The 13,142-nt window shown below is 35.9% G+C and overlaps 1 protein-coding gene across 2 annotated transcripts; it reads right to left on the bottom strand.

Moving 5' to 3' along the window:
* Positions 1-2,255: 2,255 nt before the first annotated feature.
* On the bottom strand, positions 2,256-11,171 carry trpc4b (transient receptor potential cation channel, subfamily C, member 4b). Of its 2 annotated transcripts, none has more exons than XM_044118492.1 (11): positions 10,899-11,171; positions 10,158-10,577; positions 8,907-9,425; positions 5,728-6,079; positions 5,333-5,472; positions 4,918-5,231; positions 4,614-4,809; positions 4,329-4,523; positions 4,079-4,120; positions 3,890-3,979; positions 2,256-3,473 (listed from the first exon to the last, which is right to left on the bottom strand). In XM_044118492.1, exons 2-11 carry the CDS (start codon positions 10,533-10,535, stop codon positions 2,934-2,936), a joined length of 2,766 nt encoding a protein of 921 aa, XP_043974427.1. In that variant the 5' UTR covers positions 10,536-10,577; positions 10,899-11,171; the 3' UTR covers positions 2,256-2,933. The 2 variants fall into 2 exon arrangements, with proteins under 2 accessions (XP_043974427.1, XP_043974428.1); XM_044118493.1 differs by having other exon boundaries at positions 10,158-10,580; positions 10,899-11,154.
* Positions 11,172-13,142: the final 1,971 nt, after the last annotated feature.

Genomic DNA, 13,142 nt, shown 5'->3' with positions numbered 1-13,142 from the left:
CAGTCCTAGCTGGAGTTTATATAACCCAAGTCTCACCCTCCACTCTAGGAGGATGGTTGAATTTCTGACATGCACGAGCAACACAAGCCTCTCCAAATGCCGTATTTCTCCTGATTGGCAATAAAAACTTTTCATTGTGGCGTATAAATTATTATTTATAACATTGTTTGTAAAGAAATGATGGTATTTGTGGCACAAAATTATCTAAAAATCCAAAGTGTAGATGTTCTTTTTTCATTTAGAACTAACATTTGTAAACTTTTCAAAATCCAAATCAATGCTTTAAAGGCCAGTAAAAGCACACAAACCAAATACTTTGGAGCAGTTATTTTACTTGGAATTAAGATTTTGCATTTACTTACATCTATGAAAATGTAATTTGTGAGGGAAGCAAAAAGCAATGAAGGGGGAAAACCCCCAGACACTTTACATACTGTTTGGGGAAACACCTATAAGCTGAAATGTATACTTACTTCAGAATGCAGTTTGTTCCCCCTAGTGGCAGAACAGAGTTTGGACACATTACTTTTGCACAGAATTCTAGTGTGTTTTTCTCCAGCCAGGATATTCAGAGAGAATATCACGTACAGATTTCTTTAATCACTTTGATCAAATTCAGTAGTGTGGTGCTATTCTGAGGGTCACTGCCAAAATTCAATTAGTTTTTATTTTAGCAAATAAAAAGCATTTTTAGTGATCCTAGTTGAGCATTCTAGATCAATTCCAGATCATTCTGCTCATCAGAATTTCCACTGTAAAAGACACAAAGTCTTGTAAAGTAAAGCCAAAAGCTTTACTTTACAAGATGTCACATTTACAAAGCAGGGTACAAACATTAGGCTTTTTTGTGTGAACAAATGATCTCTTAAATATATCTGTTTTGATACATCAAATATTTACAGATATGTACAATCCCAATTTATGCACAGATTGAGAGTATGTGTCAAATGCCACAAAATAGGAAAGCATGTTGAATCAGAATGGTTAAAATGATTTGTTTCTCCACATTGCACTGGCATCATATGCTTAATATTTCACAAAACTTTGGAGTATTAATTTAGATATTTAGTAGATAAATAATAGGTTTGTGTAATCTAAATGAAATAGAATAAGCTGGTTTGAATTTAACTATTTTGGGCTTTTGAAATGTACTACTTATATTAGAGTACAGTCATTTACTTATTATTTTCCACACCTAGAAATAACCTAAATACAATTCAATGCTTTTTCAGATTGCTAAGAAGCCATACAATTCAGCTTTTAAAAAAAATGGAATCTAAAGCCAAAGAAACAAATAAAATAATAATTTGTTATAATTATTTTAATCTTCAAACCAGGCAATTTAAAAGGTAGTACCCAACTGAATAACATATCCTAATGGGGAACAAACAAGATGGGAAAACTCTGAACATTCACATTGATGGCCTGTGAAGCTTGGTTGAGAAATTGATATCTGGTAGCGCCTGGTTGCATATTTAATAGCATATATTGAACTTTATGGGGCATTAAAGTGGCAGATGGGAACTCACAATCTAGTAAATCAAAACTATGTCGGATAACAATGTAGCATAGAAAAAGTGTTTACATAGTATTATAGCCTTTCCATTTCAAACATTCCACTCAACTGTTGCTGTTGTACCAAAGACCTGAACCTCGTTTCAGCACTGCTTGTAAAAGACAATAAGGTGATCTTCAATCAGCTGTATGTTAGTAAGACCAGTCATCTTGATTAGTTTTATGGGGACTGCTTTTGGCATAGATTAATTTGCTCATTTTCTGCCATGTTACTCAAAAAAAATTTAAATACACATATCTTTTGTATGAGGAATTTGTATAATGTTATGTGTAAAAGTGGTATTACTTTATTATTAGCCATTGTAAGCAGTCATTATTAAAACATATATCCATGTATAGCACAGAGGATACTTCATGCCTGGCGACCTACATATAACACAAAAGCTCCTAATTAAGTTAAGTCAAATTATACATCAGAATAAGTTTTAAATCATGACTTCTTCTTCATTCTGGTCATAATAGTTGGATACCATGAATATGCTAATGTGAGGAGTGAAAAATGATAACTCATCAATTCTTACATTATTTACCCTGGCCAGTGAGCACAAGCTTGAATAAGTTAAGTGAAAAACATTCAGCTATGTAAAAACTTAAAATATGTACAACTGTTTAACAACAAACTGTCCTCCGATGTTTTTTTAACACCCCACATTTTCAAATAAAGGCAACTTAGAAGACCATAACATTTTGCTTTACTTTATTAGTGAGTATTTATAATGTTTCATAGTAAAAGTTGTCAAAGCTCATAAGCCCAAAAGATATAAAACACAGATCTTTAGAAAGCAGATCCTGAAACCAATCTCAAAATTTGCACACATTCTCTTCCTTAACATCACTCTTAAGATTGTTCCATTTCACAGCTTTACCATCTTTGAAGATATGTGTGAAGTACAAGAAGCCTCTAATTTTCAAGGCTCTGTGATGTTCTGAGGTAATGACTAAATTAAACAATACATTCGATCAAACAGTAGGCTGGGGGAATATATATACTTAGTGTTAACTTTCTAAATTAAACTAGATTCAGATTTTCTTGCACAATTACATAGAATCAAAAATAACAATTTTCAAGTGTATGACTATTTGTGTAGGTAGAGACAGTCTTTTTTTCTTTTTTTGTAACAGCCAAACAGATGTTCAAAGTAAGAGCTAAATAACATAACTGCTGAAAACTCACTTTCCTGAGCAGCAGGTGAGCAATCACATAATTCGTAAAGAGGATATCTTACTGGGTCTTTTATAATTCATTTAATGCAATGTATGGTATGGTAGTATAGCTATTGTCTATCACAAGCTATTTTTTTAAAATATGAAGATTAAATGATTTTACTGTGTGTTCCTTATTTTACTTTCTTGCAGACTCAGGTCTGCATTTTTTTTGGACCATTTGTCACTTCCTTAGAAAGGACGGTACAAGAAAGCCCTATTTCCTGAGTTTCTGCGATCATATTCTGTGAGACTTCCACATCTGCTTTACCACTCAAAGCGTTGTCTTGGTTTTGCCTGCCAGATGCCACAAACAAGGAATTTATTTCATCACATTTCAGAAAGGACGTTTGCTCCTGTTTTGGAGAGCACTCACCCTTTGACTGCTCTTTTGATATTTCAATCTCAGTCTTTTCTGCACTCCACACAACAACAGAACAATTGTTTTGATAATTTGAGCCCGGAGAGTTGGTTGTGTTGGCAGCTTTATTTTGAAGTATAGTGGGGGACTTTGCCTCAAACGTGTGTGACTTTTTCTGAGTCTCATTGGCAGCAGGTTTACGACAGTATTTGAAGGAATTTCCAGGATAAGCCAATGTTGTGCTTGCAACTGGACTTGTTCCCCCGCTGTGAGGTTTACTCTTCATCATTCCCAAAACTTCATAGCGGAAGCTGGAGATATCTTGCTTAAGCTCCTATTCATTAAAGTAAAAATAAATAAACAAAGAGCAGCAAACGTTATAAACCAGTTCAAGACCATAGCAATCCATGGTGTTATTTATTCTGTGAAAAAAAGAGTCAAACAGTTTGCCAGAATTTAAGGATGAAGGTAGCAAATAATGTAAATGCAGTTTATAGTGGAGTCCTCCCTGAAAATCATAATAACACGGTTCATAGTAGGCACTGCTCAGAATAACAATATACTTTAAATTTTCTTTGAGTAGGAAACTTAGAAAAATGAAGACAATTATAGGCTGTGTAGCTAAACTGAGCTCAAATGGTTTAGTATAAACTTGATATAAATGCACTCTTGATGTAGTTGCATGTACAGCCATACAAACAGCTTTACATACTTTAAGAAAATCAAAGTTTAGATTACAATCATACATACCTTAAAGTTTTCCTCCGTCAACCCTTCCTCAGTTTTGGCATCTCTGATCATTGCAGCAACATATCGCTTCACAAGGTTCTTCATTACCGCCTAAAATGCAAACTAGATTTTAGATCAATTCATACTCTTATTCATCTAAGTAAGATCAAAACTAAAATGTAATAGTGTGGTACTTGTTTGACAACAAACCTGATATTCATGGTTTAATCTGACATTTTCTGCTGCCCGCACCTGTGATTAAAGGACAAGCAAAAGCAGCATATTATCCCTGTCTACTGCCGATACATTTTCTTTACATTCCCTTTCAAAAAAAAAAAAAGAAGCTCTTATGATTCATGTTGAAATAGCTATTATCTTATTAAATTTATGCCAAGCTCTTTTGGAGCAAAGATTTGAGGCACTGAAAACTCATCAGAGTAAACATCTTGCAACTCCTTACCCCTAATGTCTCAAATGTGTGCATTGATTTTTTGCTTGATTTCTTGAACACATTTGTTTTTATCCAACTCAGTAGATAGAACACAGACTTTGGACTCGGTATTATATTGAACGGAGATGGTAAAGTCCCGCCCTCTTCAAAATAGCTCATCCATAATTTTGTCCGTGCAAATTTCCATTCTATGTCTGCATGATCCTGGAAAAAACAAGAAAATAACTGAAATTTTAAGTAATAAGCTAATGTTAAGCCTATTAAGAAAACAGATGGCTTATCTACAGGACTTACAGCAATATGCTGGTAGGAATTGTTCATCATTGCAATTAGCATGTTCAGAAGCACCACCAGGGAGATTATATTGTAGGTGCCAAACATAGTAGAGCCAACAAACTTGGTAATTGTATGGTTCGCTTTCACGTTCGTCACGTAGAGAGAAATCAAGCCAAACACAGACCAGAATAATGATTGGAGTGTTTCAAACAACCTGCGAAGAGAACAACCAGTAATGTATTTAAAAAAATACTGTAACAGGTATGTTGAAAAATATTTCTGATTGTTAGAAATATCAGTGGTAAATAATGACTTGACTTACGTTGAAAAGGCATTATTTTGGGTTTGACATCGAACACCGTAGCAGTTCTTTTCACCCTCTGTTGCATAGTAGTAATAGAGCTGGTTAAGGCCATTTGCAAAAGCCAAAAGCACGAGACAGTAGATAAACAGAAATTTGAGAATGTCCAAAAGCATTCGGCCAAGTGAAATCTGTAAAGGACCCAAGTGTGAGTTGGCAGTGAAAAGACTGATCAGACGTAAGGTGCTGAAGATGTTAGCAATGGCAAACAAGGCCTCTGCTATCAATGTGGGGTGCAACATGTCCCAGTTGTCTCTCAGACTGTATCCTCTGAACTGTTATAAAAATAAAAATAAATAAACATTTTACTAGAAATCAGTTTGTATTATCACTGTATAGTCGACAACTCTCATCTAGACTAAAGGCTGCAAATTACCTTTGTATATGCAACAATTTTTAGAGAAATAGTTGCAAGATACAGGGAGTTCATTATGAAGTCCATTATGTTCCACCAATCATCCATGTAGTCCTTTAAACCACTTTCCCACATTTGTTTGATCTCAGCCCATACGAAACCTTGGATAAAACAAGTAGCAATGGTAAACTTGGATTATCACATTATTGGTCACTAGATATGGTCATCTGGGACAATAAATGGTAAAAAAAAAAAGAAGCTAAAATTTGCTGTCATTTTTTTATACACATCTTTACATGTATCTACGTACTACTGTAAGTTACAGTAGCTAAAGTTACAATGTTCAATAAAGTTACTTATTACAGATTGAATATGTTCAACAACAAATACATATGATGAACAACGTGCATTGTTACCAATCACCCAAGGCAGGATAAGCCATTCCACAGTGGTGGGTGCTGGGCCCTGGAAGTAGGCAGCCCGGCATTTTGGGTCCCCAGAGTTGATATGCTGTGAGGCCAAGAAGAGCAGGAGGAGGAAGGTCAAGTAGGAAGAAGTGTGGCAGATAAACTTAATGAAAGGTTTACGGATGAATTGGCCATAGCGAGTCTTTGGAAATAACAGGTAGAAGACAGAAAGCAATGGAAAGAGGAGGCCAATGAAAGCACAGGTGATGAGCTTCACTGCCCAGTGACGCCTCCTCCAGCCTGGGAACTCATCATACCACCGAGACGCAAGAAGCTGCTGGCAGTTGGGTTGAGCAACAAACTGAGGAAAAGAGAGATAGAAGAAAAGGTAAAAGACTAAATCCTAAAATAGGCTCAACCTCTTTCTGTCTTTTAAATCTATTTGGAAATCTATTTGCTTGTTAAAATACAACAACAAAATATGGTTGAAATGATTAATTGTGATGAATCAATTATTGAAATAGCTAATTTAGTAATCAATCAATTAAGTGACTACAGATTCAAAAACATTGATTAATCGTTAAAATGACCAACAGATTAATCAATTACTAAACTAATCATTAGTTGCAGTCCCACAGCAGCATCGTGATTTCTATCACTTTAATGCTTTCCAAATTTCCCAAAGACCAAGGAGACCACAGGATGGTCTTAATTCAGAAGGATGGGATCCTTACCTGCCTTAATAAAACAATAATAATTTTCTCAAAAAACTAAGAGTCTATATTTCAAACAGTTATTCAGTTTAAGAAATGTAACAATTGATTGCATTAACTGGAATCCAAATTGAATCTCAAGTCTGTTTCCTGCACTTATCCCCCAGTCTACTGAGATTTAATATAAATATTTGACAAACACTTATACAGTAATAGATGTTAATTTCATTTTAGCACCATTGTAGTCAAATAGATCATATACAGTCTGTTTAGTTTTATTTAACTGTCACCTGCAAAACTATTACTTGTTAGTCAATGGTTCCATTAGGAAACCAGTATCCTCATGAAATAAAGCATGAAATTGATGGTGAATCTGATATTTTTCAACCTTTTTATGATATTTCAACAAATATTACACAAATGAAAGAAAAATGAACTATATAGGAGTGCCAGAGGTTTGCTGGATGTTTCATCATGAATTAATGTTTCATTTTCCCCTTTTCACAAAACATTAAAGCAAAGTAGACCTGTCACATATTTTGTTCCTGAGTGAACAGAAAGACAGCATGACTGTGGCTAGTACGGAAACAGAAAGGAATATTCAAATTTTATAGATTCAAATAGCTCGAATCTAATGTCCTCCCTCTATCTTCTATTTTACTTCATTATTAACTTATTCGGTTCACAAATGAAATAGCTGAGAATATTGTTCCAGCACTTCCTTTCCCTCCCTTGATGCGTTCTACATGTCTACTGAACAGCACAAAGTGAAAACTAGTATTCTAAAGTATCATTTTAATTTTCTAATCCAAAATCTATTCGATAGTTGACACTACATGTATACATTTTGTGGTCTGTTTGTTAATGATGTAGGGCTGTGTCTGGGATCACAGTCATTTAATCAGATTCACATTAAGTCATGTATGACACTGAAAATGGTTTGCAAAGTAATTCATGGTTGACTCAATGACTTCAAAAGGACTTGAGTACTATGGCTGCCAAAACAAACCCAAATCATCAGTCTTCTCCAACACAATGTTTGAGGCGTGGTTGCTGTGGTTGATAACTGATTTACTCTGTGGATTTCTCTACTAGGGTTGTTCTGCATTTTGGTCAAACACCAGTTCTTTTGTTTGGTCTTGTCTGTCCAACGGAGAATGTTTATATTTATTCTAAACTTAGATACAACCTCACAATTACATGTGATTCCAAACAAGTTACTGTATGTGCCCAGTGTTTGTTACTGGAGTTTTCATAGATATTTAATAATAGCTTATTGCATGGTATACCCTTGCTGGGGCTTCCATGTTTTTAAGAATGACAACTAGCTTTTCAGATTTTCACATGTAATGTTCTTGTCGCTATGAAATTCAGATTTGAAATTTGTTTTGGAAAAAGCTGTTAACCTGCCCAATTTCTTTCTCCAAGACTCAACATCTGTTTCAGCTAGCATTACATTAACACCAATACAGGGAGTTCCTTTATCTTTTTAAAGGTGCTCATAGTGTAAATTATTAAGAAAAGTGTGTTTGATTAGAATGACATGGTCCACAAGTGTACCCTTTTAAGTTTTATTTTACATGTGTTCTGCATGTCTTGATAATCAGCAGAAACAATGAACACACTAGAGTAACTTCTTTGATCCACCTAGAGAAGTAATCTCAGAGCCAGTTTATATTTTATGCTTATCACTTTCATTTCATGAACCTCCCATTTGCCTGCAAAATCCCAGCTACATGCTTTAAAAATAAGACAAAGCCTCTTGATCCCACCAAATCAACATGTGTGATTGTCTGACTGGGGCTAAAGTTTTGAATGGTGCAATCAGAAGCTTGTTTGCCCTGCTGCACTGAACAAAACCTAGTGGGTAGAGATAGTGAATAATCAGAAATTCATAACTGGATGTTTACTGCTTGTTATTCTATGACCATTGATTTTGTATTTTTGACTATTTGTTTTGTAATACCTATTCTCTCCCTCAATTGTGCTATACATTCATTGTTTCTTGTAGCTTTAGCTAAAAATCCATGAATGTAAACTCAAAAACAGATTTTAAAGACCATAAAATGTCCTTCCCTCATGAAAATGTCATGAGTTTGAATTTCAAGGAAATGATCATCGTATCTTCCATCATTATACCCAATTATCTAATCATCGTGGGACTCACTAAAAGGGCCTACTGTAATGCATTGTTAAGAGGCAGACTGGCAATTACATGTTGCTCTAAAGTCCCAGAGGATGTCTCCACCCATCTCTGGCCATTTACAACCCATCTTGGCACTTTTCTTGTCCTTCACTCTTCCTTCACTCTACACCGATCAAATCTAGTTTCTTCTTGTACTGGTTTAATTGTAAATAGTACCCCTTCCAAGTTTGCACACAAAGGTTACCATACTAAATACATCAATGTTGTTCCTTCTCACCAGACCACCGATGTAGAATTTCAAATAGCTGTTATCAACAAAAGACACGTACCTCCTTCTGGGAGTATTTGATTGCCAGTTTCAAACGGGCTAGGTCATTGCTGTTCTCATCCATCAGAGGATTGATGTCATCACGGTAGTTGAGAATTATATCCAGCTCCTTGGAGCTTCGAGTCTGGTCCAGAAGGTCTTTTGCAAATTGTTTGCACATTTGGGACAACTCTTCATACTCTGACTTGAACTCATTCTCCACTGTGCTGAGCTCCTTCAGCTCCCAGCTGAGCTGAAAAGCTGTCAGGAATGGATCTTCACTGGAGAGGGCAATGAGAGATGGGCTGGAGAGGGCCTTGTAGATGTTAAGACGAGAACGTGAGCGACGAAGGCTGTCCACGTCTGTGTTGGACATGCAGTCAATGCAGTTGCAACGCACAGCATGTGGCTGAGGTACGGAAACACCTCGTTGCAGAAGCAATTTGATGACCTCATAGTTGTTTGTCTGAGCTGCAAGGATGATTGGAGTTATATCTGGAGTGAAGTCTGAAAACTGTCTGTCCAACAGAATTGGGGGGATCTTAGCGAAGAACCAAGAGAGAGAGAAATACACAAATGAGTTGACCATGAACAAACCAAAGTAGATAACACAAGTATTGTATAGCTTTAGAAGAACATTGCTTTCAAACTCCATACAGGATGCAAACAACAGTTTGAAAAGAACAAATTAATGCCTTCTGACTGAAAGCCCACAGCTAATGGCTTGTGGTTAAGCTGTTCTAAGAATATTTGTCTGAACATCAATTGTATTTTATTTGGAAAATGCTTTGAAGACTAATATTGACTTCAAAATTAGTCTTTTGAAGTTAAAAGATAAAGCTTATGGTTTGTCAAATGAAATATCAATAAAAAAAATTTAAATTTGTGATTGCAACATGACAAAATGTTCCGCAATACACTGCATTTGCAAAAAAAGAAAACAAATCAATTCATGTTATCACATTTAAAGTAGAAAAAATAACCTTACTGAGATCTGTAGCTAAATTGATCCTATATGACTAAAACTGCTGGCAGTAAGATTAAATCTATTAAAAAAAAAAAAAAAAAAAAAAAAAATCAGCTTTAAAAGTTTTTGGTTTTCTTAACTTTTGAATAATGTCCAGGAAATGGGAGTGAACTGAGCCTTCTACTAAAAGAGACACAACAAGAGCCACTTGAACAAATGGTACTTTAAACTTAGTTTAAAAACACAAAGCTTATATAGAAAAATAACTTTTTGAGGTTGATCTAAACAATATTTGGTTTCTGTTACCTGTTTTTCTCCACGTGGCCTCTTGTGATTGAGAAGCAGCTCCACGGCTCCCACCACTTCCTTACGAATTGCGTGCAGCAAGGCATCACCCACATGGATGTTATAGCTGAGCAGGAGGTCTATGATCTCCAGGTTTTCGTTTTCGATGGCAATAAGGAGGGCCGTGCGTCCCAGCGGGTCGATGCAGTTGATATTGATTCTAAAGTAGATCTCAGCCTCCTCTAACGCTTGTTTTACACTCGCGTAGTCCCCTCTTTCTACGGCCCCCAGGTAGACCTTCTCCATGGGAGAGAGCTCAGCCTCTGCCCGCACAATCCGCAGTGGGAGACGGTCATTGTATGTGGAGTTGTCAGTTCTCTTGTAAAATAGTTGAGTCATTTTTCTTTTTTGCTACACTTGCCTATAGGCCTTATCGCAAAACTGCTGGAAGAGAGGGAAGTTTTAGCATTTGCAGAGGGACACCTGTCATAAATCAATTAAGCAAATTCTGACACTATAGCTCAAATATATAGACAAACATATGGCACATGAAAACCTGCCCTTAATTTCGCATTTAAGACTTTCACTTTAAAATGAGTCCCCTGTAAACATTCAACAGTTCACATTAAATGTATCCTTAACCTTATAAAAGTTTTCTTAAAAACAGGGTTTTTTTTCTAGCGGACTGACTAAATTCTATGTATTTGCGCTTATTTTTAAATAAATTGGCAAAGTGAATCTTGAAGAAAAGAAAAACTTTACCGGTTTCCTGTTGCCTTCTGGGTGTGATTCAGATAAATCCCTCGTTAGAAAAACTGTTTCCAGATAAGGAAGTTCGAGGGTCGTTCTCGCATTATTCAAATCTTCACCAAACCGCCTGTCGCATCTAATGTCCACTGCTCCTACCAAACACTTCGGTCAAGTTACCAACTACATATATTTTGTTTTTCCTGTGACATTGATGCGTGAAGTGATGCAGAGTGGATCGAAGTGACACATCCGCTCTAGGCTGCTGAAGATGAATGAGCATTCACCAACGCCCCTGCTGTCTATTTTGATGTTGTTAACCTACGACTCGCAGAGGGTTTTGATTTGTTTTGTTTTGGCAAATGCGACATAACTTTGAGTGTTTTTGTTATTACTTTATTGAATTTAAGTTTAATTCATGTTTCTGCATTCTCAATAATAACAAAAAAGGATTTGCTAAAATATTAAAATCCCAACACAAGTGCATGCTAACCTTATTATGGATATCACTATCATATTTGTAATGAAATTATTTATGACGAGATTAGAAGTGTTTACTGATGGCAGGTTTATTTTTGGCTAGAGAAACCTTATTTTCTTTAAGTTTTAAGTCATCGACCAAAGTAAACTCAAAACCACTTTTGAAATTTTACATTTTTTGAAGGCAAAAAACCAAAACATTTCAGCCTCAGAGGATGAGGAAAACATACTTGTTGTTTTGTTTTGTTTTGTTTTGTTTTGTTTTTCATGTGACTCATATCCTTACAGAGATAATAGCAGGAATAATATTGATTCAGATGGGATTGTGGTCAAATAGTCTAAGTGCTAAGACCCACATGAGGATTTTCAACATATTTTCATAATAACGTCCTGATTTCTGAACTCAGCTCTCCTAAAAGTCATTCTGTCAAAGTAAATCATTGCATTTTGTCCACTTTAAAGACGTAGTCAAAATACAACAATAAAACATCTTCGCAACAGTAACTGTATTGTGCATACACAAGGAGAGGTGTGTGGCAAAGTATGTATGGAGAAATCCTCTTTTAGTCATTGCCGTGTGCTCCAGTTCATTATTATTAAATAGCAAAAGTGCAAACAAGCTGCCCATTTAAGATTTGAAAAATGATACAGAAAAAAAAAATTGTCTCAAAAATACTTAAGTCTCTGAATTTGGTTATTATGTGCAGCAGTGCATAAAATGTTACAATTATAAGGTGGATGCACAATAGAATATGGACAGTTGCCCTCCAACTAGCAAAACTGAGAGCCATGGTTAAATTCCTCCAGCAAATTATGTCCAAAACATAATTTGTCTAAAATTATGTAACCATTGAGCAGCTTTTAGTTGCTGAATGGACAGCCAAGGGAATGGAAGTAACACATTTTATTGTTAAGGGTCATAGTGTGTGGCAGAGAATTTCTCTACCAGTTTCCTCAACAGCAGAGCTTTTGAAAGAGAGTTTGGAAAACCTACCACCTGCTTTATCACTAAATATTAATATAACTATAGTATATACTACTCTGGGTATTCTGGGGATGGTTTTACATTAGGTGGTCATGTTTGTGTAGGAGTGAGACTGGTCCGGGAAACAGTCAGAGACACCAACAGATAGTTCGGTCATAGTGATTCTTCCAGGTTAACGACTCTGGTGAAGTAACTGGTTAATGTCTGATAATGGCTCAGATTGATTTTGTAATCAAATTATTATTATTATTTTCACTTGGCTCCAGATGCACTCACTTTAGGACACACCTGTCAGTCACACTGTAATGGGAGGAGGTAGCAGAGTCACACAAATAGTAAACTCCACACAGCTCTGTAGATATTACAGACTGCATGGAGTCATTGATTGTGCAGCAATCCCTTTTATAATATGGAGATGATGAAACATGACAACCCAGTTTTAGCATAAAGGAACCATCAACAGAACCTGGCTCAGTATGAGCAGCCATCTGCTATGACCATCGTGTCAGAAGGTAAAACAAGCAAAAAATAAAAATAACTCACAAATTTATGACATTGTTGTTGAGGTGACTAGTACAGATTGGACAATATCTGCTACCCATTGACTGCTAAAGATAAGCACCAGCAACTGGAATTAGAAACCCTTCCAGGTATGGAAGATGGATTGGTGGATGGATTTCCTTGAAGGTCATTGCAGAGTTTTCACTTGCTTAAAAGCCTACAGCCTTTTCCTAAAGTAGAAAGAATCCATGTGGATCCCAGATGTCTTGAGGCAGACACATTTACGTAAATGC

This window comes from Gambusia affinis, linkage group LG06 (assembly GCF_019740435.1).
Source record: "Gambusia affinis linkage group LG06, SWU_Gaff_1.0, whole genome shotgun sequence".
NCBI classification, from domain to species: Eukaryota; Metazoa; Chordata; class Actinopteri; order Cyprinodontiformes; family Poeciliidae; genus Gambusia; species Gambusia affinis.
This window is presented reverse-complemented; position numbering and strand designations above follow the sequence as displayed.

Excerpts from the sequence above, each read along its gene's own strand:
- trpc4b (XM_044118492.1), bottom strand. The coding sequence starts at position 10,535 with ATGACTCAACTATTTTACAAGAGAACTGACAACTCCACATACAATGAC. Across the intron at positions 9,426-10,157 it reads GGCCACGTGGAGAAAAACAG|ATCCCCCCAATTCTGTTGGA; the intron begins GTAACAGAAACC and ends TTCTTCGCTAAG. Across the intron at positions 5,232-5,332 it reads AAATTGTTGCATATACAAAG|TTCAGAGGATACAGTCTGAG; the intron begins GTAATTTGCAGC and ends TTTTTATAACAG.